We start from the raw sequence: 21,844 nt of genomic DNA on the forward strand, positions 1-21,844 counted from the left end.
CTTTCCATCTCGTCCAACAATGCTGGCCTCTTATGTGTGCTCACATACCTTATACCCTTAGACACATTAGCTGGCAGAATTTTATCTTTATCTAAAAGAATGGTTCTTATTGTTGACTCAGGCATACCAAACTCTCTCACCAGCTTACACACACGTAAACCTTGAGCAGCTTTGGCAATCACTTCCCTTTTTTTTTCAATTGTGATGCTGGTTTTCTTACGAGCACCAGCTTCAGTATGATGTCTCACCTGTTTTGTAGGTATTTTAAATGCACAAACAGTGCAATACCAAGGGGTAAGTGCCGAAAGAAGGACCAGTCATGCACTCAACAAAGATGGCGGGAGGAGACAACACAGCACATGAATGGTGACATCAGCAAGATGGTGGTGTGGGATTTGATTTTCCGTGCAGTAATGGACACCAATGTGCCTGCATAAATAGCAAAGATTTTCCCCATAATTTGACCACGTAAATAGAATTTTGCTTACATAAGGGCACGCGTAGAGGTACCATTGTACAATGTGTACTATAAATAGAATGTTGCATAGTTTTGACCCTCAGTTTGGGCACTTGGTCATGTTTTACCTGGAGTGCTAAGCAAGATTTTTCATAGTAATATACCACATAGGGGTATAAAACAGAATGCCTAATACCATCGCTTTATCCTATTTTAGCCACCTTTTACAACACGAATGAGAAAACTGAGGCAGCATTCTTTCCTCCGCCTCCCACAAAGTATGAGAGGACATAGAGGGGCAGTCACTGATTAATCACTTTGGTATGATGACTACGTAGGTGTCAGGAGGCATGAGTGGGTACACAAGGATGCCGGCATCTGCATCTTTATTACAATTTTTTTGTAGTTGTACACCAGTTAACCCCGTATCCTGTGAACTAGTTTGATAACATTTTCTGTGTTTATTATTACTCAGTAAAAGAGAATGAGTAACACTGCAGTTACTTTATATTTTACAATGCAAGTAAGTAGTGTGATGCAAATTACACATGGCAGCCAATGCTGTACAGGACAATTTGAGTTGTACTGAAGTGGTTAAGCAAAGCGACCTTGGTGTGAATGTACTATGTCTTGCTACATTGCTTCTCACTATGAACAGTGGGCAGGAAATGGGGATGACCCATCATCCATCAGGAGCAACGATGTCTGAGATGACGGAGGAAAAGGTGGTGGATGAGAATGAAATGGGTGGAGTGGTTAAGTGCCTTTTGACTTGGGTACCTCCCTTGTAATGGGGAAAAAATCCTTGGTGTGTGTGTGTGTGTATATATATATATATATATATACATCATACATATACCAAGGCTTTTTCCCCCTTACTAGGGAGGTAGCCAAAAAGGAAAAGGCATAAAATCATTCCCACCTGTTCCATCCCCGAAAACACTCCACCCTCCCTCCCAACTTAGCACCTCCTGGATGACGGGTCATCCCTGCACCTTGTCCACTGCCCTGGGTCAGAAGCAGTGTCGCAAGACACAGCACATCCACAGCAAGGCCACTTCATTAAATCGGCGACCCCCCATATAAAGGAGAGGACGGGGAGAAATCCCTTCGGGCTGCGTCAAAATTTTGCTCACACATACTACCTCACCCCCCATCCCCCGTCCATTCCACCTCATGCATCACATCTTCCATATACAACCATTCTCCATTCACCCGTCTTCTGTCTTCTCCTGTCCTTCCTCAACAGACATTCCCCTCTTCCCCAAAGCCCCCTTCACCCCATCCATCCATCTCATCCTAGGACGTCCCCTCATCTTCACTCCCTCCACATCTGCCTTCCATACCTCCTTTACTAGTCTTCACTCATTCTTTCCATGTGTCCAAACCATCCTAATACTCTTTCATCAACCCTATCTCCCAGCTCCCTTTTCACCCCTGTTCTCCTCCTTACCTCCTCATTTCTCACTCTATCTAGCCTAGTAACCCCCATCATACTTCTCACACTTCATCTCAAACACATTCAAGCTCCTTCTCTCTTCCTCTCTTATGTTCCATGTTCCTGCTCCATACAGTGCTGTTGGCACAATCACTCCTTCATACAGTCTCCTCTTAGCATCCATTCCCAAATTCCTATTCCTCATTACACTTTTTAATCCACCAAGGCATTTACTCGCTTCTCTCAATCTACATTCTACCTCCACCTTTGCACCCAAATATCTAAAACTATCCACTTCCTCCAGTTGCTCTCCCTTAATGCTCACTTTCAGATTACTGCCACTTTCACCCCTTGTACATCTCATCACCTTACTTTTACCCACATTTATCTTCAGCTTTCTTCTATCACACACTCTCCCAAACTCTGTCACCAACTTCCTCAATCCCTCCTCCGATCCTGCCACAAGCGCAGTGTCGTCCGCAAACAACAGCTGGCTTGCCTCCCACTTTTCTCCATTTTCTTTAACCATCTCCAATCCCTGACCCAATACCCTTGCATTTACCTCTCGCACTACCCCATCCATGTATAAGTTGAACAGCCAGGGTGACATAACGCATCCTTGACGAAGTCCCACCTTTACCTCAAACCACTCACTCTCTCCATTTCTAATCCTTGACAGCTCCAAGAAGCTTTCCTCCTATCCCGTATATCCACATAACCTCCCACAGTGCCTTTCTGTCTACCCTGTCGTAAGCCTTTTCCAGATCCATAAAGGCCCAAAAAACATCCTTCCCCTTTCCTATAGCTTTCTCACATATCTGTCTTACCACAAAGATCTGATCTACACAACCTCTACCTGTCCTAAATCCACACTGTTCCTCACCAATTACTCCCTCTGTTCCTCTCAATCAAGATCCTCCCATAAGCCTTCCCAACTACACTTAACAAGCTAATCCCTCTGAAACTACTACATTCACACTTGTCTCCCTTTCCTTTGTAAAGTGGAACTATACAAGCACTCCTCCAGTCCTCCGGCACTCTACCTTCTCTCCAGCAAACATTAAATAACCTCACCATCCAGTCCACCATCACTATACCTCCTTTTTTAAGACATTCTGCATGGCATCCATCCAGACCAGGTGCCTTACCTGCTTTCATCATCTTAACTGCTGCCTTCACTTCATCCTTCCTTATTTCTCCTCACTCATCACTCATTTTCTTAACATTTCCCACTGCAGCTATCTTTCCCTCCCTATCCTCCTTCACATTTAGCAACTCCCTAAAATATTCTGCCCATCTTCCCCTTACTGCCTTCTCTTCCATTATCATCTCTCCATCTGCACCTTTTACCTTTTCCTCTCTACTTGATTCGCCTCCTCTTCCTCTCTTAATTTCTTTCCAAAACATCTTTTTATTATTTTCAAAAATTTGTGTCATACTCTTGCCCCATTTTACATCTGCTCTCCTCTTTGCCTCCTTTACCTTTTTCTTTACTTCTCTTTTCTTTTCTTTGTATGTCTCATATGACCCCTCGTCCTATTTTGTAACCAATCTGTGTAAGCTCGCTTCTTCTCTTCTACAACCTTCATTTCCTCATCCCACCATTCACTACCCTTTCTTCTATTTCCTCCTGTCCTTCTTGTTCCACACACCATCTTTGCACACTTTGTGACTCCCTCCTTGAACCATCCCCATTCCTCCTCCACACCTACCTCTACTCTATCCTTCAGCTTCTTCTTGTACTCCTCCTTTTCCTCTTCATTTAAAGAGTTCACTCTAAGCACCTCCCTACCTTTTGTCCCTTTCCTCTTTCTCCATCTGTCCTCCACTCTCAACTTACCTTCCACCAGAAAATGATCTGATATTCCCCCACCCTCTCCCCTTAGCACAAGTACGTCCTTAACTCTTCCTATCATAATCCTATTTACCACTACATAGTCCATTAAAGCTCTATCTACCACCCTCTCCCATGTGTACTTATGCTTGACTTTCTTCCGAAACACTGTATTGCTATCAACTCTCTTTCTAAACACATTTCCACCATCAGCTCTCCACTACGATTTTTTCCTGGAACTGCACATTTCCCAACTACTCCAATTGGATCCTTTCCTACCCTAGCATTAAGGTCTCCCAGTACTATTACATTTACACTTCTCCCTAAACACTCTATGTACTCATTTAAATCTATCCAAAAGGCCTCCCTTTCTTCTCACTGCCAGGCCCATATGCACTTACAAAAACCCACATCTCCTTTCCCAGTTTCACCTTCATCCACATTATCCTTGAGGAAACCTCCCTCCACTCCACTACACGTTTACCTATTTCTTCACTTACTAGTATAGCCACCCCTTCCCTCCCTTGCCCTCTCTTCACTCCTGATAACCTCCCAAACTTACAATCGCCCTTCCCTTTCAGCTTAGTTTCACTCAAAGCCAACATATACTCCCCCACTATCGGGAGGCTAGGACAATGCCCCTTACAGAGGGCTTTGTAGTGTGGAATTTAATGAACCATGCCCTTGGTTCAACTTCACCGTTGGCAGGATTCGAACCACCATCTCCTCGACCTTTGCCGCAAATAATGATGCCCTAATCCGCTCAGCCAGCGAGCTTCCATATATATATATATATACATCATATTATATATATATACACATGTATATATACAGGGGGCTTTGGGGAAGAGGGGAATGTCTGTTGAGGAAGGACGGGAGATGACAGAAGACAGGGGTGAATGGAGAATGGTTGTATATGGATGATGATGTGATTACATGAGGGGTGAGGTAGTATGTGTGAGCAAAATTTGACGCAGCCCGAAGGGATTTCTCCCCGTCCTCTCATTTTATGCAATGGGGGGACGGAGAGGGGGGGGGGGGGTCGCCGATTTAATGAAGCGGCCTTGCTGTGGATGTGCTGTGTCTTGCAACACTGCTTCTGACCCAGGGCAGTGGACAAGGTGCAGGGATGACCCGTCATTCAGGAGGTGCTAAGATAAGAGGGAGGGTGGAGGGGTGTGGAGTGTATTCAGGGATATGGGTGGGAATGATTTTGTGCCTTTTTCTTTTTGGCTTCCCCCCTTGTAAGGGGGAAAAAGCCTTGGTATATGTATGTATATATACATACACACACACACACATTCATAATATGTATATACACACATACATACATGCATGCATAGCTAAGCAATGGACAGAAACCTGCTGGACAGTAGTAGTTCAAACAATTTAGATACTTGAAATACACATGCCAAAGAATGCTTGCCATATCCCATTCTGTGGCCATAAAACTTGCTCATAGTGTAATTTGTTCCCTGTGATTAGAGCATTTGTCATCAAACCATAGTTTATTAATCATGCTGTAATATCGTGACTGTTGCACTATCCAGCCTTCAATGCTGGGGATGAGAAGCGCTTATTGCCATTTTATTTACCACTTAAGTACAAGTCAAATTCTTGCATGCAGCATAGGTTGCCATATGTATGATGCATCACACTACTCACACTAAAATATAAAGTAACTGCTGTATTATTTGTTCTTTTACTCCAAGTAATAATAAACCCAATGTGATCAAGCCAGTTCAAAATCCAGGGCTAACTCGTGTACAACTACAAAAAAATGATATAATCAAGACACTGACGCTGGCATCCTTGTGTACTCACTCAAGCCTCATTATGTCTATGTAGGCATCAGTGTACCAAATTGCTTTCATTGGGTTTGCAATGAGGAACTGCATGTTTAACCTTTGGCACAAAGTCTTGTGGATCTGAACACTTAAATACTCATTTGAAACTCCTTGCACCATGAATACAAACATTGGTTAAGGTACTATTATTTATTAGAAGGGAGGTACAGTTATATTGAGATTGTTAATATATGCCAAAGGGAGGGAAGAGTGCCAGAGGACTGGAGGGTTTGTACAGTTCCACTTTACAAAGGAAAATGGGACAAGTGCAATAGTAGTTTTAGAGGAATCAGTTTGAGGATAGAATAGTAAGTACAGCCGGATAGGCAGATATAGCTAATGAAAGTATTGGGATGGTTTGGACACATGGAAATGTTGAGTGAAGATTAGTAAAAGATGGATGGATGGGGTGAAAGGTGCTGTTGAGCTATGAAGGGAGAGGGCAGAAAATAGGGGTGTATAGATAAAACTGAAGCAAGGAAGGGAGGGGGTGGTGGTAGGGACTGGTTGTGGGTGAAATTTTTTATACATCTTGAAGGGATGTCTTCCCATCTTTTTCTGCACAAGGGGACAAAGAGGGGAGTGGGGTCGCTGATTAAGTGAAGCAGCCTTGCTGTGTCTTGTTGCATTACTTTTGACCCAGGGCAGTGGATGGCATACAGGGATGACCCATCATCCATCAGGAGCTGAGGGGGAGGATAGGGTGATGGATGAGAGTGAAATGGATGGGAATGGGTACTTTCCATTTGACTTTGCTACCTCCCTGTAAGAGAGAAAAGCCCCTTGGTATATAGTTTGTCGAGTAGTTGAGAAGGCTTATGGGAGGGTTTCAATTGAGGATTAGGTGAGGAACAGTATGTTCAGGAAAGGTAGGGGTTGTGTGGATCAGATTTGTGATAAGGTAGATACGAAAGCTTTAGCAAGAGGTTTTATGGAAAAGGCTTATGACAGGGTAGACAGAAAGGCACTGTGGGAGGTTGTGCACATATATGGAAATGGAGAAAGTGGTTTGAGGCAAATGTGGGGCTGCATCAGGGATTTGTCATGTTGCCATGGCTGTTCAATATATACATGGATGGGATGGCCCAGGAGGTAAATGCAAAGATATTGGGCAGGGAACTGGAGATGAAGAAAATTGAGAGGCGAGACCATTGTTTGCTTGACACCAAGTTAGTGACACTTTGGGAAGATGCATTATACGAGAAAATCAAAGGTAAATGTGGCAACAAGTTGGAGACATGTCTAAGGGAAGGCTAGAGGAAGTAGAATTTAAAGGTATTTGAAATTGCATGTGGCAGGAAAGTGAGGTGTGGAAGTAAATTATAGACAGAGGGAAACACGTATAGGTCTTGTGGGATTAAGTCACGAGAAATAGGCAGTTGGGAATGGATGCAGACATGAAGGGGAGATTGTACCAACTGCACTGTAGTGTTGATTGGAATTTAAGGAAAGCGGATAGGAAAAGTTTAAACATGTTTGAGATTAAATATCCAAGAGGTATGGTAGGGTTTACAAGGTTAGTGAAAAACAAGGTGAGAACAGGAGTGGAAAAGATGGCAGATAGGTCTGATGAAAGTATCGAGATAGTATGGGCACATGGAAAGAACAAGTGAAGATAGATTAATAAGACACGTGAAAGGCAGGTGGGTGGAGGGAACTTGAGGGGAAGACCAAAGATGAGATAGATGGATGGATTGATGGGGTAAAAGATGCTTTGAGCAAGGGAGGTGGGAGATGGGGGCGAGTGGAGAATGGCTGTGTATAGGTGATACTATGATGAATTTGGTAGGGGCTGGGGTTGGTGGGGGAGGGACTACGGAGTGGTTATGTGTGAACAATATTTTAACAACCCAAAGGGATTTCTCCATGTTTTTTCTGCATTGCTGTGGATGTACCGTCTTGTTGCATCATTTCTGACCCAGGGCAATTGTCAGATTACAGGAATGACCCATCATACATCAAAAGATAAGATGAGGAAAGGATGGATGGGAGTGAAATTGGAGCAAAATGGGTGGGACTGGGTATGTGCCTTTTGACTGCTAATTCCTGTGTGGTGAAAGCCTTTGGTATACACGCCTAAAACAGTAGGAAATAGAAATATGCACTTGTACTCCATTAATTTGACTCCCTTTTAAGGGGGTAAATGCCCTAGATATACACTCCATTAATGTATATAATGATGCAGCAGCAAGTGGAACAAAATTATTACACATTAAACATCAGATTCCATGTGTGGAATTATTTTCCAGTCTCAAGGCTTAGTGTGTGGAGTATGCTGAACCAGTATCTGGTATCTTACTTAGGGCAGAGGCAAAGAATGCATGAAGTCTTGGAGAAAATGGAATCCGAGGGTTAGGATTGTGGGAGATAAACAATTGTGCTAAGCAGAGCTTAGGCTTCAGTGAGTGATGGTGGGAGGGAAATTAGTTTTTTGGGGGGACGGAGAGGGGGTGTCGCCGATTTAATGAAGCGGCCTTGCTGTGGATGTGCTGTGTCTTGCGACACTGCTTCTGACTCAGGGCAGTGGACAAGGTGCAGGGATGACCCGTCATTCAGGAGGTGCTAAGATAAGAGGGAGGGTGGAGGGGTGTGGAGTGTATTCAGGGATGGAATGGGTGGGAATGATTTTATGCCTTTTTCTTTTTGGCTATCCCCCTTGTAAGGGGGAAAAAGCCTTGGTATATGATGATGATGACTAATTCTGAGGGGAGAATGAAGCAGTTGACACTGGGGAAGTGCCAACCTTGTCCATAGGTTTACATCACCACACTCTGATGGCCCCACAACCATGCAAGGTTGAAGGAAGGAAGGGGGTAGGATGGGTTTACGTTCAGGATACCTGCTCAGTTGTGCAGGCTACCACCGACCATTACAGGCTCCAGATACCATTGCCAGTCTCCATTGTTGGGGAACCTATCTATATACAAAAGCTCTCATCCCCCTTATAAATGAAGTATCCATCCAAGTCCCTTACACCCACTCTTTCTATTCCCATTCGTTTCCCTCTGTTTAGGAGGTGAGGAGGAGAACAGGGGTGGAAAAGGAGCTGGGAGATAGGGTTGATGAAAGAATATTAGGATGGTTTGGACACATGGAAAGAATGTGAAGAAAGACTAGTAAAAGAGGTGTGGAAGGCAGATGTGGAGGGAGTGAACATGAGAGGACGTCCTAGGATGAGGTGGATGGATGGGGTGAAGGGGGCTTTCGGGAAGAGGGGAATGTCAGTTGAGGAAGGACAGGAGAGGACAGAAGACAGGGGTGAATGGAGAATGGTTGTATATGGATGATGTTGTGATTGCACGAGGTGGAATGGGTGGGGGGATGAGGTAGTGAGCAAAATTTGACGCAGCCCGAAGGGATTTCTCCCCGTCCTCTCATATTATGCAATGGTGGGTCGCCGATTTAATGAAGCGGCCTTGCTGTGGATGTGCTGTGTCTTGCGACACTGCTTCTGACCCAGGGCAGTGGACAAGGTGCAGGGATGACCCGTCATTCAGGTGCTCAGATAAGAGGGAGGGTGGAGGGGTGTGGAGTGTATTCAGGGATGGAATGGGTGGGAATGATTTTATGCCTTTTTCTTTTTGGCTACCCCCCTTGTAAGGAGGAAGAAGCCTTGGTACATGTATGTAGTTCCTCGTGTACAGGTTAAAATTTCAAGATTGGGTAGGGTAAAAAATACACCAACAGAGTATAGACACCTTTAGTTCACTTCCAAGATTCACTAAGTTCCAATCAAAAAAACAAAACATTTACATGAAGTGGTAAGTACAGACTACTAGTAGGGTGGAGGGATTTAAGCCAAGTTCTTATCAAAGAGGTACTCTCCTAGGCCAGTAGGTCCAGCACGCTTGAGACGAGTGATCATGTCGCCAAGTTTCTTGATGGCTTCTACTTGTTCTTCGATGAAGTTGTCCTCCAAAAATTTGCAAAAGTGTGAATCCTCCTTGGTTCCTGCCATACGGTGGATGTCCAAAAGGCTCTGCAAAGTTACCGAAGATAGTTTCACGCCTGCATCCAACTATTTCTAAACAATTTTCACTTATTGCACACTAGGAACAACAGCTCCCTTATGCTTCAATACAATTCTTCCCAGATTGGGAGGATCCAAGGGCCTATACTAAAGGGTTACTATTACAACGAAATTAAAATCTATAATTAAATTAGATTAAGCACTTAGTATGCTTTAAGTGTCGAGGGTTTAAACTAAAAATTTATACTGCTTACCTGATTCACCTGCTTCTCAAGGTCTAGTGCAGCCTGAAGGGCATCAACAGCAGTTCCCCACTCCTGCAAGGTGGGAGCTGAAATGGCCTGCAACACAATGCGCCCACCTCTCTTGTTTTGGTACTATGAAAAGAAAAATGGAAAGATTACTTATTTGTTCACCTACACTGAAAAAGTATTAGCATGTGTTTGGCAATAAATAGAACCAATTTTGGGGCAGTGTGGTGTTAAGGGAAGTAGGATATTGGACAATCTTTTCCATGGAGATCGGTTTTCAACATGAAGGTTGCACAACTCTGGTTTTTGGTAACTGTAGGCAGTACATCTGAAATCTGAGGGTAGCAACAAGGGATGGTGGAAGTGAACCAGCAATCATTTCCGAGAGGATGGGGAAGTGGTTCAGAGGAAGAGAACCAACTCCACCTTGCTTTCACCCGACCCTTGCCCAAGGGAGGAAGTTCAAAGGAAGGTGTTGATATGAATGGCAGAGTGGATGAGCATTCTCCCTCTCAAACCACTTCCCTATTGCAGGAGGGTTGCTGAAGGGGGACAGGGGGAAGCGCAAGAACAATGGACAGACCCAACACTCCCACTCCCCTCTCTTTCTCTGCCATGAATTCACAGTGAGAACACTTCATCCCCATCTCCCTCTCTTCTTGCCCATGGCAGAGGGCTTGGGGGGTGAGATGACAACAGGGCAAGGAGGGTGGAAGAGGACAAAGGGCAACCACTGCCCTTACCCTATCCTTACAACTGTCAGCGATTCACCTTGGTCTTTGGATCACGTGCTGGACTCGTGATCGACAGCTATTTCCCTTCCGGAATCTATGGGTAATGTTATGACCTTACACGCACCCCCCCCCATGAGAGTTGGAGTAACAACTCGAAGCGCAGTGATACTGAAATAATTTCAGCCCTGGGCAGGATTTGACCCAGGTACCGCCATACTGACAGTCTGGCACTCTACCGACTGCGCCACTGTGCGTGTACATACTTGGTATTCATATAGTAGTATACAGGAGAGCAACATTCATTGGGACCAGTATCCTACTCTCCAATCTATCATACCTAGCCTCAAATTCATGTACAGCTCTAACTTTATATCCTTGATTTACAATTACAGATGCTCCTCCACTTACGTTCATTCGTTTTACGTTTTTTCGATTTGACATTTGAACGACTAAAAAATTTTTTTTTTAGTTTAGCGTGCTCTCCGTAGTACGAGACATTCAAACGATACTTATGCATGATGCTGTGTCCATTGTTTACATGGCACAAACGACAGACTGAACGTGCCTTGCCTCCTCCTCCACCATCTCACTTTATGTTGCTTGAATTTAATTTATTTGAAATTAATTTTATCATTTTACAATGTTATGTTTATAATTAACGATTTAAGGGTATTTTATAAGATACGGTAATAGAATTCATGGATGTATAGTACAGTATGAACGGTCATACATTACTGGAACATACAGTAACAACTTACGTTCATTTTCACGTTACATTCGGCAGTTCGGAATGTAACTACAACGCAAGTTGAGGAGCGTCTGTATACTTTGATTTAAATTCTGTATTGCTCAAGCTTGTGCTATATCACCTAAGCTTTCTTCACATCCTTTGGACATGTGATCTCTTAATTTGTTCCTATGACCCCTTAAGGCACTCCCATCCTTAATTCAAGATCTCTCTCAATGTAATCTATACCCTTTAGTGACCAGCAAACTAATCTTTTCACCTCTTTCTTTGATAATTCAAATTTGGAAGACCCAGTCTTTCCTAATATGGTTTATCAGAGCCTGGGGACCAATTTGGTTGCTGCCTTTTGTATTCTCACAATCTTGCTCATTTCCTTCACTCTGTGTGGGGATCATACCACAGACACGTATTCCAGTCTTGGACATATCAGGGTTTAAGTTTATTAATCATCTCTTCATCCATATTGTGAAAAACTTTAATCTTCTGCAGCAGTCTGATGTTTCTCCCACAACCCTGCTGATACATGTCAAGTGACTGGTTGAGTTTTATAAGCATTCAATTTATTTGCTTGGTGTTTTGTCACTATTGCCCATTTCCAGTGCATTACTTAGTATTGAAATTCAATCTTAATTCTTGGCTACATAAAAGAGTCTAGATCATTTTGCAGTCCTCATTTTCCACCCTTTCCACAATGTTTGCATCATCTTCAAACACGCTGGCATAGCCAGTTATACCTCCAGTCATGTCATTGACAGGAAACTTTATTGGTGCAAGCACTGGACCTTGTGGAACTCCACTTGTTACTGCTTTCTATCCTACAAAGGATTACAAAGGCGGAGCACACCGACACTTTATCCTGTACTACTGTCCTCCTACATCTTCCTTAAAAAACTCATCCATACAAGTAGTTTGCCTCCCAGTCCTCGAACCTGCTCCAATATCCACACGTCTACTGTGAGCTACTTTATTAACCCCTTCCATACAGTGCCGCACATGTAGGCGTCATGAGGAGCAAGTGGATTCGCGACGCTGCCATATCGGCATCTTGATTATATTTATTGTAGTCGCCCCTGTGTTTTTACATTCTCCCAAATGCGCCCTGAATCCCATTCTCTGTAGTTTTCAAAATTCGCGGGTGAAAGAGAGAATGATAGATATAAGCAGTGACTATTTTATGATGCGAGTATTATTACGACACGTCGTACGGCTGGCATTGGCTGCTGCCCGCGAGATTTAAGTCCCGTAATGAAGTGGTTAAAAGCTTTCTCTAGGTCGAGGAACATGCAGTCCACCCACCCTTCTTTTTGCAGCACATCAGCCGCTCTCGAGTACATGCAGGTTTGACACACGACCTTCCAGGTATAATACCAAATTGTCAGAATCTTCATCTTCAAGATATATGGTTGACCGATCTTTCACAATCTTCACAATTTCACTATACTGACCTATAATTAAACACCATCTCCTTACAGCTTTATGAAATGGGACTGTATTTACCCCTTTTCCAATCAATCAGCACTATGCCTTCTTTTAACAAGCCTATTGCAAGATTGAATCTTAACCACTTCCATACGGTGACGCCTACGCAGGCGGCACGAGGAGCAAGTGGGTACTCGATGTTGCCAACATCGCCATCTTGATTATATTTATTGTAGTCGTATCTACATAATTTTCATTCTTTAAACTGGCTTCATCAGTTTTCTATGGTTATCAAAATACAAGGGTGAAAGAACAAATGATTGAGCAGTGACTATTTTTTATAATGCGATTATTATGACGCAACATCACACGTCAGGCAGCTAATGCTGCCAGACGTGCGATGTGCCCCGTAGTGAAGAGGTTAACCACCAGCTGACCCTTACATTTTTCAAGCACTCAGGTGAGTTCCCATCAGGACCCAAAAGATTGAGTACTTCTCCATTTAAATCTTCTAAATCTGAATTCTTGCTCCTCTCACTTCCTCAGTGGGGTGGGGTAACAATAATACAAAAATAAAGATGCTCCTTTTGGAAACTTGTTATTTCTGCCTGAGCTGGGCCTCCTATTTTATGTGAGAATTTGTTGCAAGACTGAAAAAATTTGCATGCCAGTTATCTCTACATGCCAAACCTGTGGATGACTAACCTCCATAAACTTCGAAGCATGGTCACGCTCCTCCAAGCTGGATTCTTTGCAGAATTTTGCAAGTCCTGGCAATGCAACATCATCACGTTCAAAGTAATAGCCCTGCAATGAAACAAAACATTTTTAAGATTGCCTACCTTGTATAGGTAGTTACATCCTGGAAGCACAGACAATTTCATGAAGGTGAATGCAACAATTAAGTCAAAGGATTACAAAGGATTACAAAGGCAAAGCATGCCGACAGGAGACCTTTTGATCCATATCTAGGTCGGATGCAAAAAAAAAAAAAAAAAAAAAAAAAATCATAAATTAAAACTATAACAATGTAAATAACAATTAAAATACATAAATAAATGCATTGGTATAGTTGAATAACAAACAAACAGGTAAATAGTAAATGATAATAAATTGACATATAACTAATAATAAATGAAAATCAGACAGACAAATTATAACAAAACAAAAACAAATAATATAACAAATTATAATAATTACAGCATCTTACTTAGGTATTTATCTAAATGATTCTTAAAGCTTCGAACTGAACTACATTGCACTACCTGTGCAGGAAGTTTATTCCATTCATTAACTACACGGTTGGCAAAGTTGTTTCTACCTACTTCCAAATTGAATCTATTTCCGGACAGTTTGAGACCATTGTTTCTTGTCTGATTCTCATTCAATGAGAAAATTTGGTCACTTTTGATGTTGTCAATTCCCTTTAAAATCTTAAAGACCTGTATCAAGTCACCTCTGAGTCTACGCTTTTTTAGGGAAAACAGATTCATGTGCTTAAGTCGATTTTCGTATGATTTATTTTTGATATTTGGAATCAGTTTTGTGGCTCGCCGTTGTACTTTTTCCAGTCTGTCAATGTCTTTAATTGGTTTGAGTGATCATTTGCCACTCCACACAGTTTTGTATCATCAGCAAATTTGGAAACAGTAGATTTTAGTCCATGGTCTATATCATTTATATATACTATGAATAGAAGTGGCCCAAGAACGGAACCCTGAGGAACTCCACTTGCAACACTTTTCCATCCAGAAGTTTTTCCATTTAAAACAACTCTCTGTTTTCGACCTTTCAACCAATTACTAGTCCAACCTAATAGGCTACCACTTATTCCATGCAACGCTAATTTAGTAAGTAGTCTTTCGTGTGGGACGGTATCAAAAGCTTTTGCAAAGTCTAGATATATTAAATCTATATTGTTTCTTTTGTCATAATTCGAGACAACTGTGTTGTAGAATTCGAGTAAGTTAGTCACGCAAGAACGTTTCCGTCTGAAACCATGTTGGCTATCATTTATCAAACGGTTACTTTCTAAATGATATTCGATAGCATCTCTGATGATAGTTTCCATTATTTTTCCTACGATCGAAGTCAAACTAATAGGCCTATAGTTATTTGGTTTCTTTTTGTCACCTTTTTTGAATATGGGAGTAACGTTAGCTAGCTTCCATTTTCTTGGGACATCTCCGGATATGATGGATTTCTTGAAAATAATTTCTAATGGAACAACAATCTCATTTTTCATTTCCTTTAAGATTCTTGGATGCCAACCGTCAGGCCCTGGTGTTTTATTAACTTTGAGTTTGTCTATACACCTTTTAATTGTTTCTTTTGTTATATTTACCGTAGTGAGTAAGTTTACCCCAGACTTTTCACAGGTTTCAGTTTGGAATTCACTTTGAGGTGTTTCGTTTATGAATACCGAGCTAAAATAATTGTTTAAGAGATTACACATTCCTTCATTTGAATATTCAAGTTGACCGTCAGCAGATAATAGTGGACCAATGTGATTCCTAACAACCTTTTTATCTCTAATGTAACTATAGAATTCTTTGGGATTCTCTTTGGATTTCTCAGCGATGTTCATTTCGTATTGTCGTTTTCTTTTTCTTATTGTCTTTTTTAAATCTCTCTGTATTGATACATAACTTTCAGTCATTAGATGCACCCGAGCACTTATATTTCTTATAAGCCTGTCTCTTTTTAGCAATACTTTTTTCAGTTTCATTGTCGAGCCACTTTGGGCGAGCCTGATTTGGGGGACATCTGTCCTTAAAAGGAATGTAAGTTTGAATCATCTTAGTGAGCGTATTTTGAAATATTTCCCACATCTGATCTACAGGCCTTTCGTTTAATTTTTCCTCCCAATCTGTAAATAAGAACTTTTGCTTTTGGCATATCAAAGGAATAAATGCACCTCTTCTGCCAACTTGAAAGTTCCCTTTGATACACTATGAAACAAACATGACCATTAGAAGGGAGAGGAAAAAATAAACAAAAACTTACTGAAGACATCCAACAGCAAATCAAAAAAAGTTTTTAAAACAATTTAATGGTTTTCCTTACTATTAAATACTTCCATTTGGAGGACACTAGCACACCATTTCAACACAAAACTCAAATTCTCAAAGCTTCTTAAATGTTGGTGGATAAGAAACAACTGGTATTAATAAAACTTCATTATCAATCCCCCCAAAAAATACTGCAACAGGGAAGGGGGGGCAAACCAAAATGTTATATAAAAAATTATGCAACTGCATATATAATGAAAATTAAGTCACTGGCATAGGTGGAACACAAATGCCCTGCATGCCTTTCCATAACAATTACAATCTTACCAGGACCTTTAGGTCTGGTGCTGCTGAATTTACTCCCCCAGAAGTGACAGGTTACATGCACTTGTCAACATCTTCCACTTCCCCTTTCATGGAAAAAAAATTGTAAGATGCAGTTAATCTATCTCGTTTCATACAATGAACAGCGATTTATTTCTCTAAATGGCAAACTCCTTCAAAATAACTCGCTCTTACTTTCCCATGGCTTGGTTACAGATCAAATGCTCTAGCACAACCACCACACAGACACTGAGCTCATTCTATACTTCCCTACCTGTTAAGAAAAAAAACAACCACTTCGGTACGATGAACGTACATAGGCATCACGTGGTACAAGGATGGAGGACTCTTGATTATACACTTTTTTGTAGCTGTACATGCGTTGCCTTCAGATTTTGTGAACGGTTTTGATAACTCGGTAAAAGAACAAGTAATACAGCAGTGAATTTTATAATGCGAGTACAGTACTACCTCTCATTAACCCCTTCGTTACCGACCCGTCAACCTTACGTAAACAAAGGTTTCAAAACGTCCCACGAATGGCTGGAGCCTTATGTTTGTAAACAGACACTTGCCACCACTTGGGTAGAAATAACCCAGAAACCGAGGCCTTGAGAGCCCTCAATACACACAGGTTATAACTGTGACACATGCGTGTCACGGGGAGCACGCTCAGTTCCTGGCGGGTGCACTCAGCCATGACACGCAGGTGTCACAAAACACACATCCGGTACTCAAGGGGTTAACGGACGTTAATTAGCTGTGTTTGCGGCGTTTTTGGTGCTATTGTTTAGTGCTGTGCAATCACTATGCCACCCAAAAACCACTACAAATCAACGGATTATTCACATCAACGGACACCGCTACCCCCCTTTGAGTCCGTTAATGAGAGGCAGTACTGTATTATGATGAATCGTACACATGGCAGCCAATGCATATGAGAATTTGAGTCGTACTGAAGTGGTTCACAGATTTTAACCAGGATTTGCGTGTTCATCCGTTTGAACACTATACAGACCTTAACAATTAATTTAGGTTGTAAATATCCTCAACAGACCCTTGCTATTATTTCTAACTGTTGATAAACTTTTTGGCAGATGGAGTACCAGTAATCTGTGAAGGGGAGTGGTGTAGTTGTACATTGTGGCTTTGTGCAACCGAGTATTGTTGGTATGTGCGATATGAGTCTTTCAGCTGATTTATATTAAATATGTTAAACTTTTGAAATGTCTAGGTAATATTTTGCACCAAGTCGGGATTTGGACGTGCATGCCAATCGAGTTGTGGTCGTGTCTGCCTGTTCATTGTATTCTGTGCATTGATAACTATTTCTGCACCATTGCTAACTGCGCAATGTAAAATTCCTTAGAAGAGAAAACTATACCTGTGCCTTGTATAAGGCTTGCTCTTTGGACACGCGAGTCACGGTGCGTCTGAACATGAAGGCTCCCACCAGCTCTGCCCACAATGGGGAGTGCTTATTTGTGGTTTATAGTAGTTATTTTGACTTGTGTCACCTTGACAAGTCATAACCTGTGGAACCAATTAACGACATAGGTCAAGTTGTGGTCAAGTCTGCCTGTTCACTGTATTCTGTGCATTGATAACTATTTCTGCACCATTGCTAACTGCACAATGTAAAATTCCTTAGAAGAGAAAACTATACCTGTGCCTTGTATAAGGCTTGCTCTTTTGACACGCGAGTCACGGTGTGTCTGAACATGAAGGCTCCCACCAGCTCTGCCCACAATGGGGAGTGCTTATTTGTGGTTTATAGTACAGTTATTTTGACTTGTGTCACCTTGACAAGTCATAACCTGTGGAACCAATTAACGACATAGGTCGAGTTGTGGTCAAGTCTGCCTGTTCACTGTATTCTGTGCATTGATAACTATTTCTGCACCATTGCTAACTGCGCAATGTAAAATTCCTTAGAAGAGAAAACTATACCTGTGCCTTGTATAAGGCTTGCTCTTTTGACACGCGAGTCACGGTGCGTCTGAACATGAAAGAGGCTCCCACCAGCTCTGCCCACAATGGGAGTGCTTATTTGTGGTTTATAGTTCAATTATTTAGACTTGTGTCACCTTGACAATTCGTAACCCGTGGAACCAATTAACGACGTAGGTTAAGGTATGCCCACATAAACAACTCTGAAGGGTATGTGTAGTTACTGAAGTAAAAAGAGGTGGAGATGAAGAATAGAGTTGACCTGATGTTGGCTCCTAGCCAACTTTAAACAATGTCCCAACTGAATAGTCAACCATCTCTCCTGATTTTGGCTCCTGGCCAACTTTTAACAACATCCCTAACTGGATAGAATCTACTGACTCTCCTGATGTTGGTTGTCAGCCAACCTTTGACAACATCCCTAACTGGATATTATCTACTGGCTCTCCACATCCTGACAAGACTATGAAAGTTATTTCACAATCACCACAACTATCTAGGTGAACTACTTATCTTCATTACAAACTAAAGTGTTTTATTAAAAAATAATTTAAAGCGAGTGTTAATTGATATTAGATGAAAAGTGGTGAAATGTTAATCAAGTCTGTTTCTCATTTACTCCCTAGTTGATATTGTTCCGATTCTTATATTTGATTTTATAACCATACATAATTAAGGTTCTCAATAACAAATTTTTGTAAATGTTAAATGTTCATTTTATTTTCTCCTTCCCCCAATTCAATTAAAACCTGGTTAAAATTAAACCACTAAGTGAGTGACGTAATAGACATATGTCTATGTAAGGAAGCCCCTTATTTTCTACTTCCCCGATTCAATTAGAACCTGGTTAAAATCAAACAACTGAGTGAGTGATGCAATAGACATGTACGTCTATGTTAGGAAGCCCCTTGAAAACCTGGTACCTATGTTGACCCCTGCACCACCACCAAAGACTAAGATTATGCTTCACCAAGAGAGTATTTGCAGGGGCAAGGGGTACTGCCCACCAGTTTCACCTAAACCAGATCTCATCTGTTCGATACAGTCTCCCACAACATGACATCTGATACATCTTCAGATCAGAAGTACCAACTGGGCTGTAAACAATATCAGACTAGCCATCAATGCCAGGCTATCCCTGTGGAAAATGGAATCATGATCCAACAGCAGAGGAGGTCCATCTATGCTGCATGCATAGTAGATGAAAGTAAACAAGTAAAAATACACCCACCTAACCTTTACTAGTTGTATTGCCTAATAAGAGAGGACTCTTACCCCACTCCTTAAACCATCACAATAGAATGCACATTATTTAAGTTTTATCAATTCCCTGTAGTGTAACAAATTCAACCCTTCACCAATCCTTTCTTCAAAAGACAGCCCAAATTTTGTGGAATGCATTCTGGACACCTACTTGTATATGCACTTTACTCAACCCACCAAGTACAGAGGGACACACCTACACAAGATGACTTAGTGTTTACTAATGAACAGATGATCAAACACCTAGAAGCACTGGATCCTTCAGGACCCAGTGATCATGTAGGAACACATTTCTGGACGATCAACTCGTGTGTCAGCAACATCAAATACTACACAACTACAAAGGGAACTATACAGCCATGAAAGAGACCTTAATATTGACTGGGATGAGACATTAAGGACAGTTCAAGAGATGGCAACATCAACCAAGCCATTCTACAAGCAGTAGCCAAATGGGTCCCCACCAAGACAAACTTCCCAAAAGTGAGAAAGAAAAAGGGGGTCACATGAAGAATTGTTACCCCCAGAACGCCCACAAAGAATTGTCACCCCATAAGATCCCACCTGAAGAATTGTCACCCCAGTATGCCGAAAATCAACAGTGGAATAAAGATCGCATTAAGTTAGGTTGAACGAGAGTTATGCTTATCATTATCAACTTATACAAACAAAGATTTGGTTAACCCAGGATGGCCCACATGAATTGTCACCCATGAGATCCCACAAGAAGAACAGTCACCCCAGTACACCGAACATCAACATTGGAATAAATATTACGTTAGGCTGAACGAGGGTTATGCTTATTGTTATCAACTTATACAACCAAAGAATTGTCACCCCAGAACGCCCAAACAAAGAACTCAGCCCAGAAACCCACACGAAGAATTGTCACCCCAGAATGCCCACACGAAGAACTGTCACCCCAGAATGCCCACACGAAGAACTGTCACACCGGAACGCATACACAAAGAACTGTCCCCCAGAATGCCTACACAAAGAACTGTCCCCCAGAATGCCTACACAAAGAACTGTCCCCCAGAATGCCTACACAAAGAACTGTCACCCCAGAATGCCTACACAAAGAACTGTCACCCCTGAACGCCTACACAAAGAACTGTCACCCCAGACCACCTACACAAAGAACTGTCACCCCAGAATGCCTACACAAAGAACTGTCACCCCAGAATGCCTACACAAAGAACTGTCACCCCAGAACTCCTACACAAAGAACTGTCACCCCAGAACTCCTACACAAAGAACTGTCACCCCAGAATGCCAACACGAAGAAATGTAACCCCAGAATGCCAACATGAAGAACTGTCACCCCAGAATGCAAACACGAACCGTCACCCCAGAATGCCAACACAAAGAACTGTCACCCCAGAATGCCCACATGAAGAATTGTCACCCCAGAACGCCCACATGAAGAATTGTCACCCCAGAACCCCCACATGAAGAATTGTCACCCCAGAATGCCCACATGAAGAATTGTCACCCCATGAAGAATCATCACCCCAGTATGCCAAATATCAATAATGGAATAAAGATTATGTTAGGTTAGGTTGAATGAGGGTTATGCTTATTGTTATCAACTTGTACAACCGAAGAATCATAAACCCTGGATGGACCAGATGAAGATGCAACCCTGGGATAGCCCACAAAGAATTGTCACTGTTGAAGACTGGGGGTGACAATTCTTCACATGATCTGGAAAAGGAATGGAAAGAAAGGGCAAAGTCTGAAAAAGAGGAAAAGAAAACAGATAGGGAAGATACAGAAATCACCAGGACCTGACCTTCAAATACTGAATGAAATTGAAGGCTTAGCAACACATTCAATCTTGTGAGAGATGTCCCTATGCAGATGAATGCCAGTGACCAGAATATATATATAAAGTGAAACCGGCTAATTACAGAAATTTACCTTATGAGGAGAGGCCTAGGAAACTTAATTTACAATCTCTAGAAAGATGCAGAGTGCAAAGTGATCTGATGGATATTCAAGTGGATCAAGGGCTCCACGGGCATGGGATCTTTGCATCCATTACCATCTGCAATTCTAGCTATCAAACATTCCCACAATTAAATTTTGCACCAGTAACTGCGTACACTTCCTAATTTCATTGCTTTAACAGAATTTACATCCATAGCAAATATGCTGAGCAGCAGGCATCACAAACTTTTGATGCAATGTTTTTTAATGTGGTCACTGTAAACAAGATAATCACCTCTGATAACTGGAGCATTTCATGGCGCAACATATGAATTTAATTTAGATTTCAGTTGGAACCCTCATGTAGCTGCACATCTATTTCACTTCCTGATCATTTCATTCATTACAAAGTATAGAAGTATGTAATGTAGTCACGCCACTTATGGCCATGAGTCATGCAAGCAAATTGAACAAAAGGGGTGTCTGCATGAACTTTTACCATAACTGTTGAACGTGTATATATAATCAAATATCCTGTTGAGTTGAATCACATATCTAAGGGACCACACCAAGTAATGGGGACAAGTATCAAATTTCAGCAGTCTTTTTCCATGGAAAGAAGCAGAAAAAAATAAAATAAAAATAAATAAATAATAAATAAAATAA

At 41.7% G+C, this 21,844-nt stretch overlaps 1 protein-coding gene across 2 annotated transcripts in view; it reads right to left on the reverse strand.

Moving 5' to 3' along the window:
* Positions 1-9,262: 9,262 nt before the first annotated feature.
* The window catches only part of LOC143039610 (ferritin-like), a 52,790-nt gene continuing 40,208 nt past the window's right edge, over positions 9,263-21,844 (reverse strand). For both annotated transcript variants that reach the window (XM_076209869.1, XM_076209868.1), the window contains 3 exons: positions 13,404-13,505; positions 9,801-9,923; positions 9,263-9,555 (listed from right to left, as the gene is read on the reverse strand). In XM_076209869.1, coding sequence (XP_076065984.1) covers positions 9,370-9,555; positions 9,801-9,923; positions 13,404-13,505 — 411 coding nt within the window. In that variant the 3' untranslated portion in view covers positions 9,263-9,369. The remainder of the gene's footprint in view (positions 9,556-9,800; positions 9,924-13,403; positions 13,506-21,844) is intronic.

Source organism: Oratosquilla oratoria, chromosome 26 (assembly GCF_046742065.1).
Source record: "Oratosquilla oratoria isolate Oo_2021 chromosome 26, ASM4674206v1, whole genome shotgun sequence".
NCBI classification, from domain to species: domain Eukaryota; kingdom Metazoa; phylum Arthropoda; class Malacostraca; order Stomatopoda; family Squillidae; genus Oratosquilla; species Oratosquilla oratoria.